We start from the raw sequence: 14,863 nt of genomic DNA, 5'->3' as shown, positions 1-14,863 counted from the left end.
AAAACTAATTTACAGAATGCTTCAAGACATCACAAACGAAATAAGGCAAACTGCAGAAAAAGCCAAGGAACACGGTGATAAAACTGTTGAAGAACTCAAAAAGATTATTCAAGAACATAGTGGAAAAATTAATAAGTTGCAAGAATCCATAGAGAGACAGCATGCAGAAATCCAAAAGATTAACAATAAAATTACAGAATTAGACAACGCAATAGGAAGTCAGAGGAGCAGACTCGAGCAATTAGAATGCAGACTGGGACATCTGGAGGTCCAGGGAATCAACACCAACATAGCTGAAAAAAAATCAGATAAAAGAATTAAAAAAAATGAAGAAACCCTAAGAATCATGTGGGACTCTATCAAGAAGGATAACTTGCGGTTGATTGGAGTCCCAGAACAGGGAGGGGGGACAGAAAACACAGAGAAAATAGTTGAAGAACTCCTGACACAAAACTTCCCTGACATCATGAAAGACGAAAGGATATCTATCCAACATGCTCATCGAACCCCATTTAAGATTGATCCAAAAAGAAAAACACCAAGACATATTATCATCAAACTCGCTAAAATGCAAAATAAACAGAAAATTTTAAAAGCAGCCAGGGAGAAAAGAAAGGTTTCCTTCAAAGGAGAATCAATAAGAATAAGTGCAGACTACTCAGCAGAAACCATGCAGGCAAGAAGGGAATGGGACGACGTATACAGAGCACTGAATGAGAAGAACTGCCAGCCAAGGATCATATATCCAGCAAAACTCTCTCTGAAATATGAAGGCGAAATTAAGATATTTACAGACAAACACAAGTTTAGAGAATTTGCAAAAACCAAACCAAAGCTACAAAAAATACTAAAGGATATTGTTTGGTCAGAAAACCAATAATATCAGATACCAGCACAATACAAGGTCACAAAACAGAATGTCCTGATATCAACTGAAATAGGGAAATCACAAAAACAAACAAATTAAGATTAATTAAAAAAAAAATAATACACATAACAGGGAATCATGGAAGTCAATAGGTAAAAGATCACAATAATCAAAAAGAGGGACTAAATACACGAGGCATTGAACTGCCAGATGGAGAGTGATACAAGGCGATATAGAACGATACAAGTTAGGTTTTTACTTAGAAAAATAGGGGTAAATAAAAAGGTAACCACAAAAAGGTATAACAACTCCATAACTCAAGATAAAAGCCAAGAAAAACGTAACGACTCAACTAACCTAAAGTCAAACACTATGAAAATGAGGATCTCACAATTTACTAAGAAAACCTCTCAGCACAAAAAAGTATGTGCAAAAATGAAATTGCCAACAACACACATGAAAAGGCATCAAAATGACAACACTAAAAACTTATTTGTCTATAATTAAGCTGAATGTAAATGGACTAAATGCACCAATAAAGAGACAGAGAGTCTCGGACTGGATAAAGAAACACGATCCATCTATATGCTCCTACAAGAGACACACCTTAGACATAGAGACACAAACAAACTAAAACTCAAAGGATGGAAAAAAATATATCAAGGAAACAATAAGCAAAAAAGAAGAGGAGTAGCAATTTTAATTTCTGACAAAATAGACTTTAGACTTAAATCCACCACAAAGGATAAAGAAGGACACTATATAATGATAAAAGGGACAATTGATCAAGAAGACATAATCATATTAAATATTTAGGCACCCAATGACAGGGCTGCAAGATACATAAATCAAATTTTAACAGAATTGAAAAGTGAGATAGACACCTCCACAATTATAGTAGGAGACTTCAACACACCACTTTCGGAGAAGGACAGGACATCCAGTAAGAAGCTCAATAGAGACACGGAAGACCTAATTACAACAATCAACCAACTTGACCTCATCGACTTATACAGAACTCTCCACCCAACTGCTGCAAAGTATACTTTTTTTTCTAGTGCACATGGAACATTCTCTAGAAAAGACCACATATTAGGTCATAAAACAAACCTTTGCAGAGTCCAAAACATCGAAATATTACAAAGCATCTTCTCAGACCACAAGGCAATAAAACGAGAAATCAATAACAGAAAAACTAGGGAAAAGAAATCAAATACTTGGAAAATGAACAATACCCTCCTGAAAAAAGACTGGGTTATACAAGAAATCAAGGAGGGAATAAGGAAATTCATAGAATGCAATGAGAATGAAAATACTTCCTATCAAAACCTCTGGGACACAGCAAAAGCAGAGCTCAGAGGCCAATTTATATTGATAAATGCACACATACAAAAAGAAGAAAGAGCCAAAAGCAGAGAGCTGTCCCTACAACTTGAACAAATAGAAAATGAGCAACAAAAGAACCCATCAGGCACCAGAAGAAAACAAATCATAAAAATTAGAGCTGAACTAAATGAATTAGAGAACAGAAAAACAATTGAAAGAATTAACAAAGCCAAAAGCTGGTTCTTTGAAAAAATTAACAAAATTGATAAACCATTGGCTAGACTGACTAAAGAAATACAGGAAAGGAAACAAATAACCTGAATAAGAAACGAGAAGGACCACATCACAACAGAACCAAATGAAATTAAAAGAATCATTTCAGATTACTATGAAAAATTCTACTCTAACAAATTTGCAAACCTAGAAGAAATGGATGAATTCCTGGAAAAACACTACCTACCTAAACTAACACATTCAGAAGTAGAACAACTAAATAGACCCATAACAAAAAAAGACATTGAAACGGTAATCAAAACACTTCCAACAAAAAAAAAGCCCTGGCCCGGACGGCTTCACTGCAGAGTTCTACCAAACTTTCAGAGAAGAGTTAACACCACTACTACTGAAGGTATTGCAAAGCATAGAAAATGACGGAATACTACCCAACTCATTCTATGAAGCCACCATCTCCCTGATACCAAAACCAGGTAAGGACATTAGAAAAAAAGAAAATTATACACCTATATCCTTCATGAATATAGATGTAAAACTACTCAACAAAATTCTAGCCAATAGAATCCAACAACACATCAAAAAAATCATTCACCCTGATCAAGTGGGATTTATACCAGGTATGCAAGGCTGGTTTAATATCAGAAAAACCATTAATGTAATCCATCACATTAATAAAACAAAAGATAAAAACCACATGATCTTATCAATTGATGCAGAAAAGGCATTTGACAAAGTCCAACACCCATTTATGATAAAAACTCTTACCAAAATAGGAACTGAAGGAAAATTCCTCAACATAATAAAGGGCATCTATGCAAAGCCAACAGCCAATATCACTGTAAATGGAGAGAACCTGAAAGCATTTCCCTTGAGAACGGGAACCAGACAAGGATGCCCTTTATCACCGCTCTTATTCAACATCGTGCTGGAAGTCCTAGCCAGGGCAATTAGGCTAGACAAAGAAATACAGGGCATCCAGATTGGCAAGGAGGAAGTAAAGTTATCACTATTTGCAGATGACATGATCTTATATACAGAAAACCCTAAGGAATCCTCCAGAAAACTACTGAAACTAATAGAAGAGTTTGGCAGAGTCTCAGGTTATAAAATAAACATACAAAAATCACTTGGATTCCTCTACATCAACAAAAAGAACACCGAAGAGGAAATAACTAAATCAACACCATTCACAGTAGCCCCCAGGAAGATAAAATACTTAGGAATAAATCTTACCAAGGATGTAAAAGACCTATACAAAGAAAACTACAAAGCTCTACTACAAGAAATTCAAAAGGACATACTTAAGTGGAAAAACATACCTTGCTCATGGATAGGAAGACTTAACATAGTCAAAATGTCTATTTTACCAAAAGCCATCTATACATATGACGCACTTCCGATCCAAATTCCAATGTCATATTTTAAGGGGATAGAGAAACAAATCACCAATTTCATATGGAAGGGAAAGAAACCCCGGATAAACAAAGCATTACTGAAAAAGAAGAAAGTGGGAGGCCTCGCTCTACCTGATTTCAGAACCTATTATACAGCCACAGGAGCCAAAACAGCCTGGTACTGGTACAACAACAGGCACATAGACCAATGGAACAGAATTGAGAACCCAGATATAAATCCCTCCTCGTATGAGCAGCTGATATTTGACAAAGGACCAGTGTCAGTCAATTGGGGAAAGGATAGCCTTTTTAACAAATGGTGCTGGCATAACTGGATATCCATTTGCAAAAGAATGAAACAGGACCCGTACCTCATACCATGCACAAAAACTAACTCCAAGTGGATCAAAGACCTAAACATAAAGACTAAAACGATAAAGATCATGGAAGAAAAAATAGGGACAACCCTAGGAGCCCTAATACAAGGCATAAACAGAATACAAAACATTACCAAAAATGATGAAGAGAAACCCGATAACTGGGAGCTCCTAAAAATCAAACACCTACGCTCATCTAAAGACTTCACCAAAAGAGTAAAAAGACCACCTACAGACTGGGAAAGAATTTTCAGCTATGACATCTCCAACCAGCACCTGATCCCCAAAATCTACATGATTCTGTCAAAACTCAACCACAAAAAGACAAACAACCCAATCAAGAAGTGGGCAAAGGATATGAACACACATTTCACTGAAGAAGATATTGAGGCAGCCAACAGATACATGAGAAAATGCTCTCAATCATTAGCCATTAGAGAAATGCAAATTAAAACTACGATGAGATTCCATCTCACTCCAACAAGGCTGGCATTAATCCAAAAAACACAAAATAATAAATGTTGGAGAGGCTGTGGAGAGATTGGAACTCTTATACACTGCTGGTGGGAATGTAAAATGGTACAACCACTTTGGAAATCTATCTGGCGTTATCTTAAACAGTTAGAAACAGAACTATCATACAACCCAGAAATCCCACTCCTCGGAATATACCCTAGAGATACAAGAGCCTTCATACAAACAGATATATGCACACCCATGTTTATTGCAGCTCTGTTTACAATAGCAAAAAGCTGGAAGCAACCAAGGTGTCCATCAACGGATGAATGGGTAAATAAATTGTGGTATATTCATACAATGGAATACTACGCATCGATAAAGAACAGTGACGAATCTCTGAAACATTTCATAACATGGAGGAACCTGGAAGGCATTATGCTGAGCGAAATTAGTCAGAGGCAAAAGGACAAATATTGTATAAGACCACTATTATAAGATCTTGAGAAATAGTAAAAACTGAGAAGAACACATACTTTTTTGGTTCCAAAGGGGGGAGGGAGGGAGGGAGGGAGGGAGGGAGGGAGAGGGTTTTTTATTGATTAATCAGTAGATAAGAACTGCTTTGGGTGAAGGGAAAGACAACACTCAATACATGGAAGGTCAGCTCAATTGGACTGGACCAAAAGCAAAGAAGTTTCTGGGATAAAATGAAGGCTTCAAAGGTCAGCAGAGCAAGGGCGGGGGTCTGGGGAACATGGTTTGAGGGGACTTCTAAGTCAATTGGCAAAATAATTATATTATGAAAACATTCTGCATCCCACTTTGAAATGTGGCGTCTGGGGTCTTAAATGCTAACAAGCGGCCATCTAAGATGCATCAATTGGTTTCAACCCACCTGGAGCAAAGGAAAATGAAGAACACCAAGGTCACATGACAACTAGGAGCCCAAGAGACAGAAAGGGCCACATGAACCAGAGACCTACATCATCCTGAGACCAGAAGAACTAGTTGGTGCCCTGCCACAATCGATGACTGCCCTGACAGGGAGCACAACAGAGACCTCCTGAGGGAGCAGGAGATCAGTGGGATGCAGACCCCATATTCTCATAAAAAGACCATACTTAGTGGTCTGACTGAGACTGGAGGAGTCCCGGCGGCCATGCTCCCCAGACCTTCTGTTGGCACAGGACAGGAACCATCCCCGAAGACAACTCATCGGACATGAAAGGGACTGGTCGGCGGGTGGGAGAGAGATGCTGATGAAGAGTGAGCTAATTATATCAGGTGGACACTTGAGAGTGGGTTGGCAGCTCTTGTCTGGAGAGGGGATGGGAGGATAGAGAGAGAGGGAAGCTGGCAAAATTGTCACGAAAGGAGAGACTGAAAGGGCTGACTCAATAGGGGAAGAGCAGGTGGGAGTATGGAGTAAGATGTATGTAAACTTATATGTGACAGACTGATTGGATTTGTAAACGTTCACTTGAAGCTTAATAAAAGTTAATAAAAAAAAAGACCACGTATAGTGTGATTCCATTTATATAAAATACCCAGAGTAGGCAAATCCATAGAGAAAGAAAGTACAAAAGTGACTGCCAGGGGCTGGAGGGGGGAAGAATGAGAAATGCCTGCTAATGGGGTTTCTTTTGGGGGCGATGAAAATTTTCTGATGTTAGACAGTAATAATGGTTATAGAACCTTGTGAATATTCTAAAAAAACTGAATTGTACCCTTTAAAATGGTAAATTTTACGATACATGAATTATATCTCAATTTTTAAAAAGTACATTTAACCGAATGAAAATAAAAATATGGCGTATCAAAAAATTTGTGGGATACAGCTTAATCACTGCTGAGGGAAACTTACAGCACTATATGCTTACATTAGAAAAGAAATTCTCAAATCAATAACCTAAACTCCCACCTCAAGAAACTAGAAAAAGAAGAGCAAAATCAACCCAAGGCAAGCATAAACGAAGGAAAAGTAAAGATGAAAGCAGAAATCAATGAAACTGAAAACAAAAAGACAGTAGAGAAAATCAATGAAACAAAAAGTGGCTCTTTGAAAAGATAAAAAAAAATCGACAAGCCTTTAGCAAGACTGAAGCAGAATAAAAGAGAAAAAACAAACTACTAATACCAGGAATGAAAGAGAAGGTATCACTAGAGACCTAGAAGACATCAAAAGGGTAATAAGAAAATACTACAAACAAATCTATACATGTGAATTTGACAACTTAGACAAAATGGGCCAATTCCTTGTAAAGCACAACTTAATATGAAACAATTTGAATATCTTATAAAAACTAAGAAAATTGAATTGTAATTAAAAACTTAACCCAAAAATCTCTAAGTCCATATGATTTCATGGAGAATTTTACCAAACATTTCAAGAAAATTTAACACTAATTCTAATTAAAGAAATCAAAAGATCTAAATAGATGGAGAGACTTACTATGTTCATGGACTGGAAGATTCAACATAGTAAAGATGTCAATTCTCCCCAAACAGACAACTGAGGGGACTTTTTCAAAACACACATATTTTGATTCCCCAGTTAATAATTGCTAGGGGTGAAGCCCAGACATGTATTGTTTAGAGGAAAAAACCTCTAAACCCACCCCAGGTCATTCTGATTTATAACCAGCCTCCAAGTCACTATCACTAGAGTCATGGGGCTGAAAGTTCTGTACTCTATCTGTCCACCAACTTGACATCAGCCCAGTGCAACGGAATCTATTAACCTCCTCCTAGACTTTCCCACCCACAACCTCCCCAAGTGACCATGCTGCCTACTGGCCACCATATGAATTTTCTTTAAGTCCAGTTCTGAGCCTTTAGCTGATAAGGGAGGGATATCCCACATAATTGGATTAATGCATTATGGGGAGTGGTTGGCTCTGGAGCCACAAGCTCTCTTCCTCTTCCCACCCTTCCAAAACCCTCCCAGAGGAACCCAGGGAAGACCTGTAGGAATGAAAAGTGTCTGTCCTTGCTTCACGGAACACCTGTAGCACTTATCCACCTGGTCCCCAAAGAACATCTCATTCTGATTAGAGGAGCTGCTCCAGCACTCAAAGAGAGTAAGGTTGGCATTGGTTGGGCGGATCAGGTAGAAGATCTTCTCACCCTGAAACAAAAAAAGGTTGAAGTGCCAAAAATATCAACGATTTCCAGAAAAGTCCTCCAGAGGGACTCCAAAGCCCTATTCTCTCTCTCACACTCTAAGACCATGGTAGTTTATCAGAATTCTTTCCCAAAACTACCCAAGTATCATTTTTCCATGGATCTGGAAAACTTCAAAAGGTCCTTTTGCACTTCTCACTAACTGAGCCCAAAAGATTGGCAAAAACAATTTAGAAAGGGCATTTCAAACAAAATTGCTCAAGTTAGGACAAATGTACACCGAGGGCTCCTATTTTCAATGTCATGCCAGATGAAAAATGGTCTCTATAGAAAAGTAGATCAATACTACTAGCCCTAGGAGAATTTAAGGCCACATTACTGAAGACAAGAAAACTGAATATCCCTTTAAAAGCCATTTACAGAGTGTTCCCACTCGCACCTGCAATCAAAGCTAATAAAAGTTTAAAAGTTCAGTAATAGCCCAAGGACTTCTGAAAAAGTATATGTTAGGTGATTATCTGTTGGAAAAACATTTTATTTCCTGATTGTGTTTTGCCTGGATAATCACCAGAGATAATTTGGCAAAATAAAACAAAAACTCATTAGTACAAAGATATCCCTAATCCACAGCTTGATTTGTTTAACCAATATTTCATGATAAGAATTTTCAACATAAAAAAAGTACCATTAGAAATATCTCATGTACAATTGGAGAAATTTGCATTGGGTCTATAGATTATAGTATCATATCAATGTTAATTTCTGATTTTGATAACTATACTGTGGTAATAAAAGATAATGCCTTTGTTTTTAGGAGCTACGCATTGAATTATAAAGAGATAAAGAGACATCTAACATTTACATGACAGCACTTTCGTTTATACATTCTAATTTCTTCCTGATAAAACAATGGAAACAACTAGTTCAGGATTTGTGATCATTTGGATAGGAGCTATATCCAGGTTTTCTGCCCTTTTCTTTGAGTTTCTGATAATAAAACTAAATAGTATGAAGAATGATGAAAAACAATTTTAATTATTTTTAAAAATTTTTTTCCAGACCTCAAAGCTCCTTTACAGTCATTGACAATCAGTGTCAATTACAAATTTGTAATAACCACTAAAAGGGAAACCATCTACGGGAGGCCTGACATTTAAAAAAAAAAAACTCATAAATGTTTTATCTTGATTATGGTGGTAGTTACACGACCATATACAACTGTTAAATTTCATCAAATTGTATGCTTAAATGGGTGAATTTTATGGTATAGAAATTATACCTCAATAAAGTTGAGAGAAGGGGAAGTTTCTCATAATGTTATCAGGAATGTCTGAAGTAAATATAGCCATTTCCATACATGGTGGTAGGAGTGTAAATTGGTTCACTGAAGAAGATAAGAGTTGGAGAAAACCTTAGGCACCTACTGGTATTCAAAAATTTTTGTGATTAAACATCAAAACTGTAGAGCAGAAACAGGCCACCATTGTAGCCACCAAGTGCCCAATCTAGATAGAGCAGTAATGTGGAAATGTCACCCAAATAGAATCTGGGAGGTGGGCAGGGCTCAGCAGCCTGTTCTGTGCTGACAGAAATAGGGAGGTGCAAGGCCTGTCTGCCTCCAGAAGCCATATCCATTCCTACCTTGAGCACATGGTACCAGACTGAGGTGCCGCCAAAGTCAATGTGAAAGTCTGTATAGCTATCCCGTACACTCATGAGGCAGTACTTCTGCACACTGGGCCTCTCAAATACACACTCCTCCGGCCACAAGTTCTCCACCCATGAAAGCTTCCGAACAATCTTGGGTGTCTCCACAAGGTTAGAAAGCCTAGCAAGGAAGGGGTGGAGAGCAGACATCAGCTAATGGAGGTATGCTGAGGTAGACTGACAAAGTCCATTGGCTTCCAATACTTTTGAATATTGGGAATTTCACCAATTGAAGGTTGAAGTCTGAATGAAATGACCATATCTCAGTGAGGGTCAGATAAGACAGAGAACAAGTTCTCTCCATAGAATCCCTAAGAGCACATGCGACATATTTCCATAAGTCTAGTCAGCATCCTCATTCCACTCAGTTCCAGAAGTCCCAAGTCCCAGCTCCAGTTGAAGGTGATCATTTCCTCTACGAAATGCTCATGCTTCCCTTCTCTTCCACTGAGGCCCGCACACTTGGCACTTGGTTTATTACAGATTTTGTACTGTCCCCGTCTCATAGTGTCTTCTTTATGAAGAACCACTACAGAACCCTCTCGGGGCTGAGTTCAGGTAAAGAAGCATTTCTCCCAAGTATGGGGCTGGTTGTGTCCTATGTAAAACCACAAATTTTGTAATAGATCATGCTTCCTTCTTTGTTCTGATCTTGGGGAAACTCCGTAAAAACTCTACAGCCTATCTCCACCAGCTATACAGACATCCAACTATCCGGACTATTCATTTTGTGTGTAGACTACTTACCAGATGCATCCTATTTCCTAATCTTTATCTTCCTTTTGTTCCAATTTTCCCTTCCTTTCCCCTCTATCCTGTATAGTATTCATCTCTGAAAGCTACTTCACATAGTACTTCAGGATGAAGTGAAGTATAAATTAAAAAATGCAATTAAAAAAAATCCTCAAGTTATTTAACTTTGCATGTTAAAACCAACTGTAACAGTTTTGATATTGCAATACAGTTATGTAAAATGTTACCATTGGGGTAAAATGGCTGAAGAGTATAAAGGACCTTCTTGTACTTTTTTTTTTTTTTGCAATTTCCTGTGTCTATAATTGTTTCAAAATAAAAAGCTTTAAAAAACCCAGTAGATAATCAGACAGTAAGCTTCCTAAGGGCAAAAAGGTTACATTACAATTTCTTAGTATTTCCTACAGTTCTGAGTACAGAGGAGACTACTTATCTATTGAGTGAATGAGTTCAGATAAAATCATTTAAGACTCTCATTAAAATGTTATAAGTGTTTTCTTTTTGTTTCTTTTTTAATATATAACCTTATTCTTAATAAAACAAAACTACTTGGGGATAATTTTAGTAAATCTATTTCCAAGGACAGAGGACTTATCCTGGTAGTTAAACAGTGACTATGCCACACTTTAAGTATCAGAAAAAAGGTCTAAGAAAGTTGTGCTAGGACTTGTAGGAGACAAAAAGAATAATTAACACAGCTACTGTGTAATCTATCCAATGCTAGAAACTGTGGAAGAGAAATAGGTATCGGCAGTTTGAACATGAGCAGTTACCCTAGAAAGTATAAACAAGCTCCCCATCCCAAAGAAAGAAATCTCCAGGAGGAAGGGAAAGGAACACTAATACATATTCAGTTCAAGTTCAAGGAGTCCATGAGTGTCACAAATGGTTAAGTGCTTGACTATTAGCCAAAAGGTTGGCAGTTCAAACCCACCCAGAGGCACTTCAGAAAGCAGGCCCGGCGATCCGCTTCTGAAAGGTTACAGCCTTGAAAACCCTATGGACCAGCTCTCTGCTCAGCACACATGGGGTCACCATGAGCTGGACTCAACTCAGTGGTAACTAACAACACCACCATAAGTTCCAAGCACTTTGTTAGACTTTTTAGTTACTCCTGCCCCTCCTACCTTGTATCAGAGAATTCCAAACTAATGACATTGAGAACTTTCTCCCTCTTCCCGCTGTAATAATATTTCACAAAATCACCGAGCTTCATCTTGCAGTCAGCCTGGCGGGTCACATCAATCACATCAATCTCTTTGTCAGAACCTGGAATAAAAAGATGGGTTCTGCACCAAGTGGTTTCAAGGACTGGGAAGACTCTCTCATCCTCTCACCAGTCCCTAGAATGGCCTTAAAACCCCTCTCCCCAGGCACCGTATGTGTATGTGTGTATGTTTGGGGAGTGGGGAGCTGGGGATAAAAATCCATCCACACGTTCCTTAAACCTATGTGCTGGGTCCAGGCCTGCCAGAACTATGGAAACGGCTGACACACAGCCCGACCCATAGTACAACCTACCTGCTTGGACCCTGCTTCCTAACTTCGTCTCTTCCTCTCCCTCAAAAAATCATACCCAAAGACAACTGACATGTGAGAGCAAGAGTCAGAGGTTTTACCATCTCAACAGAGAGATCATAATCCCTAGTACTCCCCAGATAAATAATGGGGTTCGACCTGGGGTTTTGTTGTATATTAGAAGGAGGAGGAAGAAGAGACCAGGATTTTGGTTCTAGCTTTGCCAAAAAACTACTTTAGGCAAGAGATTTTCACCTCAGATTTGCAAGATGGCTAGAAAGGAAATACAACAGGTATATTGGAGGGGAAGGGACACAGGTGTTGACAGGAACGAACAATGTCACAGTTAAGAGGGCCTGTGGTTTGAAAACATTATGCTGAGTGAACTAAGTCAGTTGCAAAAGAACAAATACTGTATGATATCACGTATATGAAATAAGCAAATATATAGAAACCAAAAATTATTAGTGTTTACCAGGGGTGGAAGGGAGGAGGACAGGGGGAGTTTTTGCTTAGGGGGCAGTGAGTTTATGTCAATGGTGGTAGAATAATTTGGAAAAGGACAGTGAAATTGGTTGTACAAGTTGAAGAATGTAATCAATATCACTGAATTATATATGTAGAAACTGTTGAATCGGTGTATCTTTTCATAATTAAAAAAAGCATAAAAAAGAGGGCCTGTGGTGTCTTACCAACATAGTGTTCCACATCCCTCACAGTGAATGATGGTGAGGGTAGCGTCATCCCTAACCCATCCTTCTTCAAGACCAGGATGGGTACACTGAAGCTATTCTCTTCCAGGAATTCCACGGTAAGCTGACTTCCAGTGGGCTTCAGAATCACTTCATCTGAGCTGTGGGCCACACAAGAGAAACCCTGAGCCTCCAGAGGCCCTGCCCACTGAAAGCCTCACTGGATGCTGCCATACACCCAAGAGGTGGTTGGGGGCAGAGAGAACAGGAGCTTCCTGAGGGGACACAGCATAGGCTGGCAACTAACGACATAAACTTCACATGACAGGGAAGAAATGACCTGTACAAGGCAAGAGGCTAGGTCATGGGCAGAGATGGGGAACTAAACCCAGGGTATCAATCGGTGCTCTTCTCTGGATGACCAGGGAAGAAATGAGTCAACAGCCTACCCAGGAGGAAAAGACATAGCTTACAAGTTTAGCTGATTTGTTCTAACCCAGAGCAACAATCTCCACATTTCAAAAAACTGACAAAGAGAAAAGACAAAAGCAATTTTTACAACCACTTCTTCAACCGAAAAAAAAACCCAAACCCATTGCCATCAAGTCAATTCCGACTCATAGTGACCCTATAGGACAGAGTAGAACTGCCACATAGAGTTTCTAAGGAGCACCTGGTGGATCTGAACTGCCGACCTTTTGGTTAGTAGCCATAGCTCTTAACCACTATGCCACCAGGGCTTCCACTTCTTCAACACATGTACTCCATTAATTAAACAATGGGAGTTTAAAAATAATAATAAATTTAACTACATAAAAATCCAAATGTTTTGCAAGGAAAAATATGATGGAGTTTTAAAAACTAACAAAACTAGGAAAAAGATATTTGTAACACGTATGCCAAAGGATTATTTTCTTTACAATACAAAGAGCTGTTAATAATCAGTAAGAAACAGAGTCAGTAACCCAACAGAAATGTCAAACAACAAAAGTAGGTAGTTAACAGAGAAAAAAAATAAAGATGGTTTATAAGCATAAAAAAATACTCACCTTCATAATTAAAGAAATGCAAACAGAAACAAGATTTTATTTTTTTATCTTATCAAAAAAGGCAAACATCAAAAAGTTTGATAATAAACATTGTTAGCCAGAAAATAAGGAAATAGGCACCCTCACACACTGTCCGGTATAGCCACTTTGAAGACAATTTGGAAATATTTATAAACATTTCTAAAGTACATACTCTTAGACTTAGCAATTTCACTTTTAGGCATTAAACCTAAAGATATACTCACGCACATGTGCAAAGACAAATACAAAGATATCCTTTGCAGTATTTTTTTTCTAATAGCAAAATACTGGAATTAAATGTTTACCAATAGAAGACTGGTTAAATAAATTATTATATATCCATAAAATAGGACACTAAACAGCCGTGAAAAAGGACAAAGAGCATCCGTATGTATTGATGTACTGTTATGGATTGATTTCCAATATACATAATTTAGGTTAAAAAAAAAAAGCAAGACCAGAACAATACAGAAAGTTTCCATTTGTGTAAAAAAAGAGAAAATGATACACACACGTATACAATAATACTTTAAAAAATCACCTATATGAGACCAAACAGTCAACAACTACTTTAAAACAAAGATGAGAATGTAACGGGGCAGGGAAACTACATTAACGGAAATGAACAACCAGAACGGAAATAATGAGAATGTTCATGCACTGTGAAGAATGTAACCGATGTATGTCACTGAACAATTTGTGCAGAAATTGTTGAATGGGAATCTAAACTGCTGTGTAAATCTTCACAGAAAACACAATAAAATATTACTAAAAAGACAAAAAAAATGCACAAGAAATTGTTGATTTGGAGGAAGGGGCCTGAGGAGTCTGGAGTAGAAAGGAGACACTTCCGACTCCCTCCCTTTAAATAAATATCTACATACATATAAAGTTAAAGAAACACTTATAATTCCAAACACTTCGATTACAGAACAGCTGAAATGGTTCAGTGAGTTAAAAGCCAAGCAAGAGAGTGCTTTATTCATTTATTTTTTAACTCATTATTTCTGCTCAATTCCAGTGATTTATTTTTAATAAGGCCAGCTTAATAAATTCTTTTTCATGATTGTAAAAGAAATACACAACCACTCAACATTTTTTGTTTTAAGTTTCAAACTTTCTAATCTTTAAGACTCTTGAAAGTTCCAGCATTTGAGTGCATCAAAACATCCTCTCCTGAATTAGGGGATTATTGCTTCCCTATCTACCAAAAGTTTCTGCAAGAGGACCTTAATATATTCTGCACAAGAAATGGAACTCTAGCAACTGTTTCTCAGAAACTGACCAAAATACAAGATTCCTCACCAGAGGGAACTTGCAGAAACCTGAACCCAAATGGGGA

At 37.9% G+C, this 14,863-nt stretch overlaps 1 protein-coding gene across 4 annotated transcripts in view; it reads right to left on the bottom strand.

The window, feature by feature from the left end:
• The window catches only part of PHF8 (PHD finger protein 8), a 119,932-nt gene that overhangs the window by 86,895 nt on the left and 18,174 nt on the right, over positions 1–14,863 (bottom strand). For 2 of the 4 annotated variants that reach the window (XM_049872588.1, XM_049872587.1), the window contains exons 5-8: positions 12,452–12,612; positions 11,369–11,510; positions 9,423–9,609; positions 7,623–7,785 (exon numbers count right to left, since the gene is read on the bottom strand). In XM_049872588.1, coding sequence (XP_049728545.1) covers positions 7,623–7,785; positions 9,423–9,609; positions 11,369–11,510; positions 12,452–12,612 — 653 coding nt within the window. The remainder of the gene's footprint in view (positions 1–7,622; positions 7,786–9,422; positions 9,610–11,368; positions 11,511–12,451; positions 12,613–14,863) is intronic. The other 2 variants (XM_049872590.1, XM_049872589.1) reach the window with 2 other exon arrangements.

The sequence above is a fragment of the Elephas maximus genome, chromosome X (genome assembly GCF_024166365.1).
Source record: "Elephas maximus indicus isolate mEleMax1 chromosome X, mEleMax1 primary haplotype, whole genome shotgun sequence".
Taxonomy (NCBI): domain Eukaryota; kingdom Metazoa; phylum Chordata; class Mammalia; order Proboscidea; family Elephantidae; genus Elephas; species Elephas maximus.
Note: the sequence above shows the minus strand (reverse complement) of the source record. Positions and strands in the feature narration are given on the sequence as shown.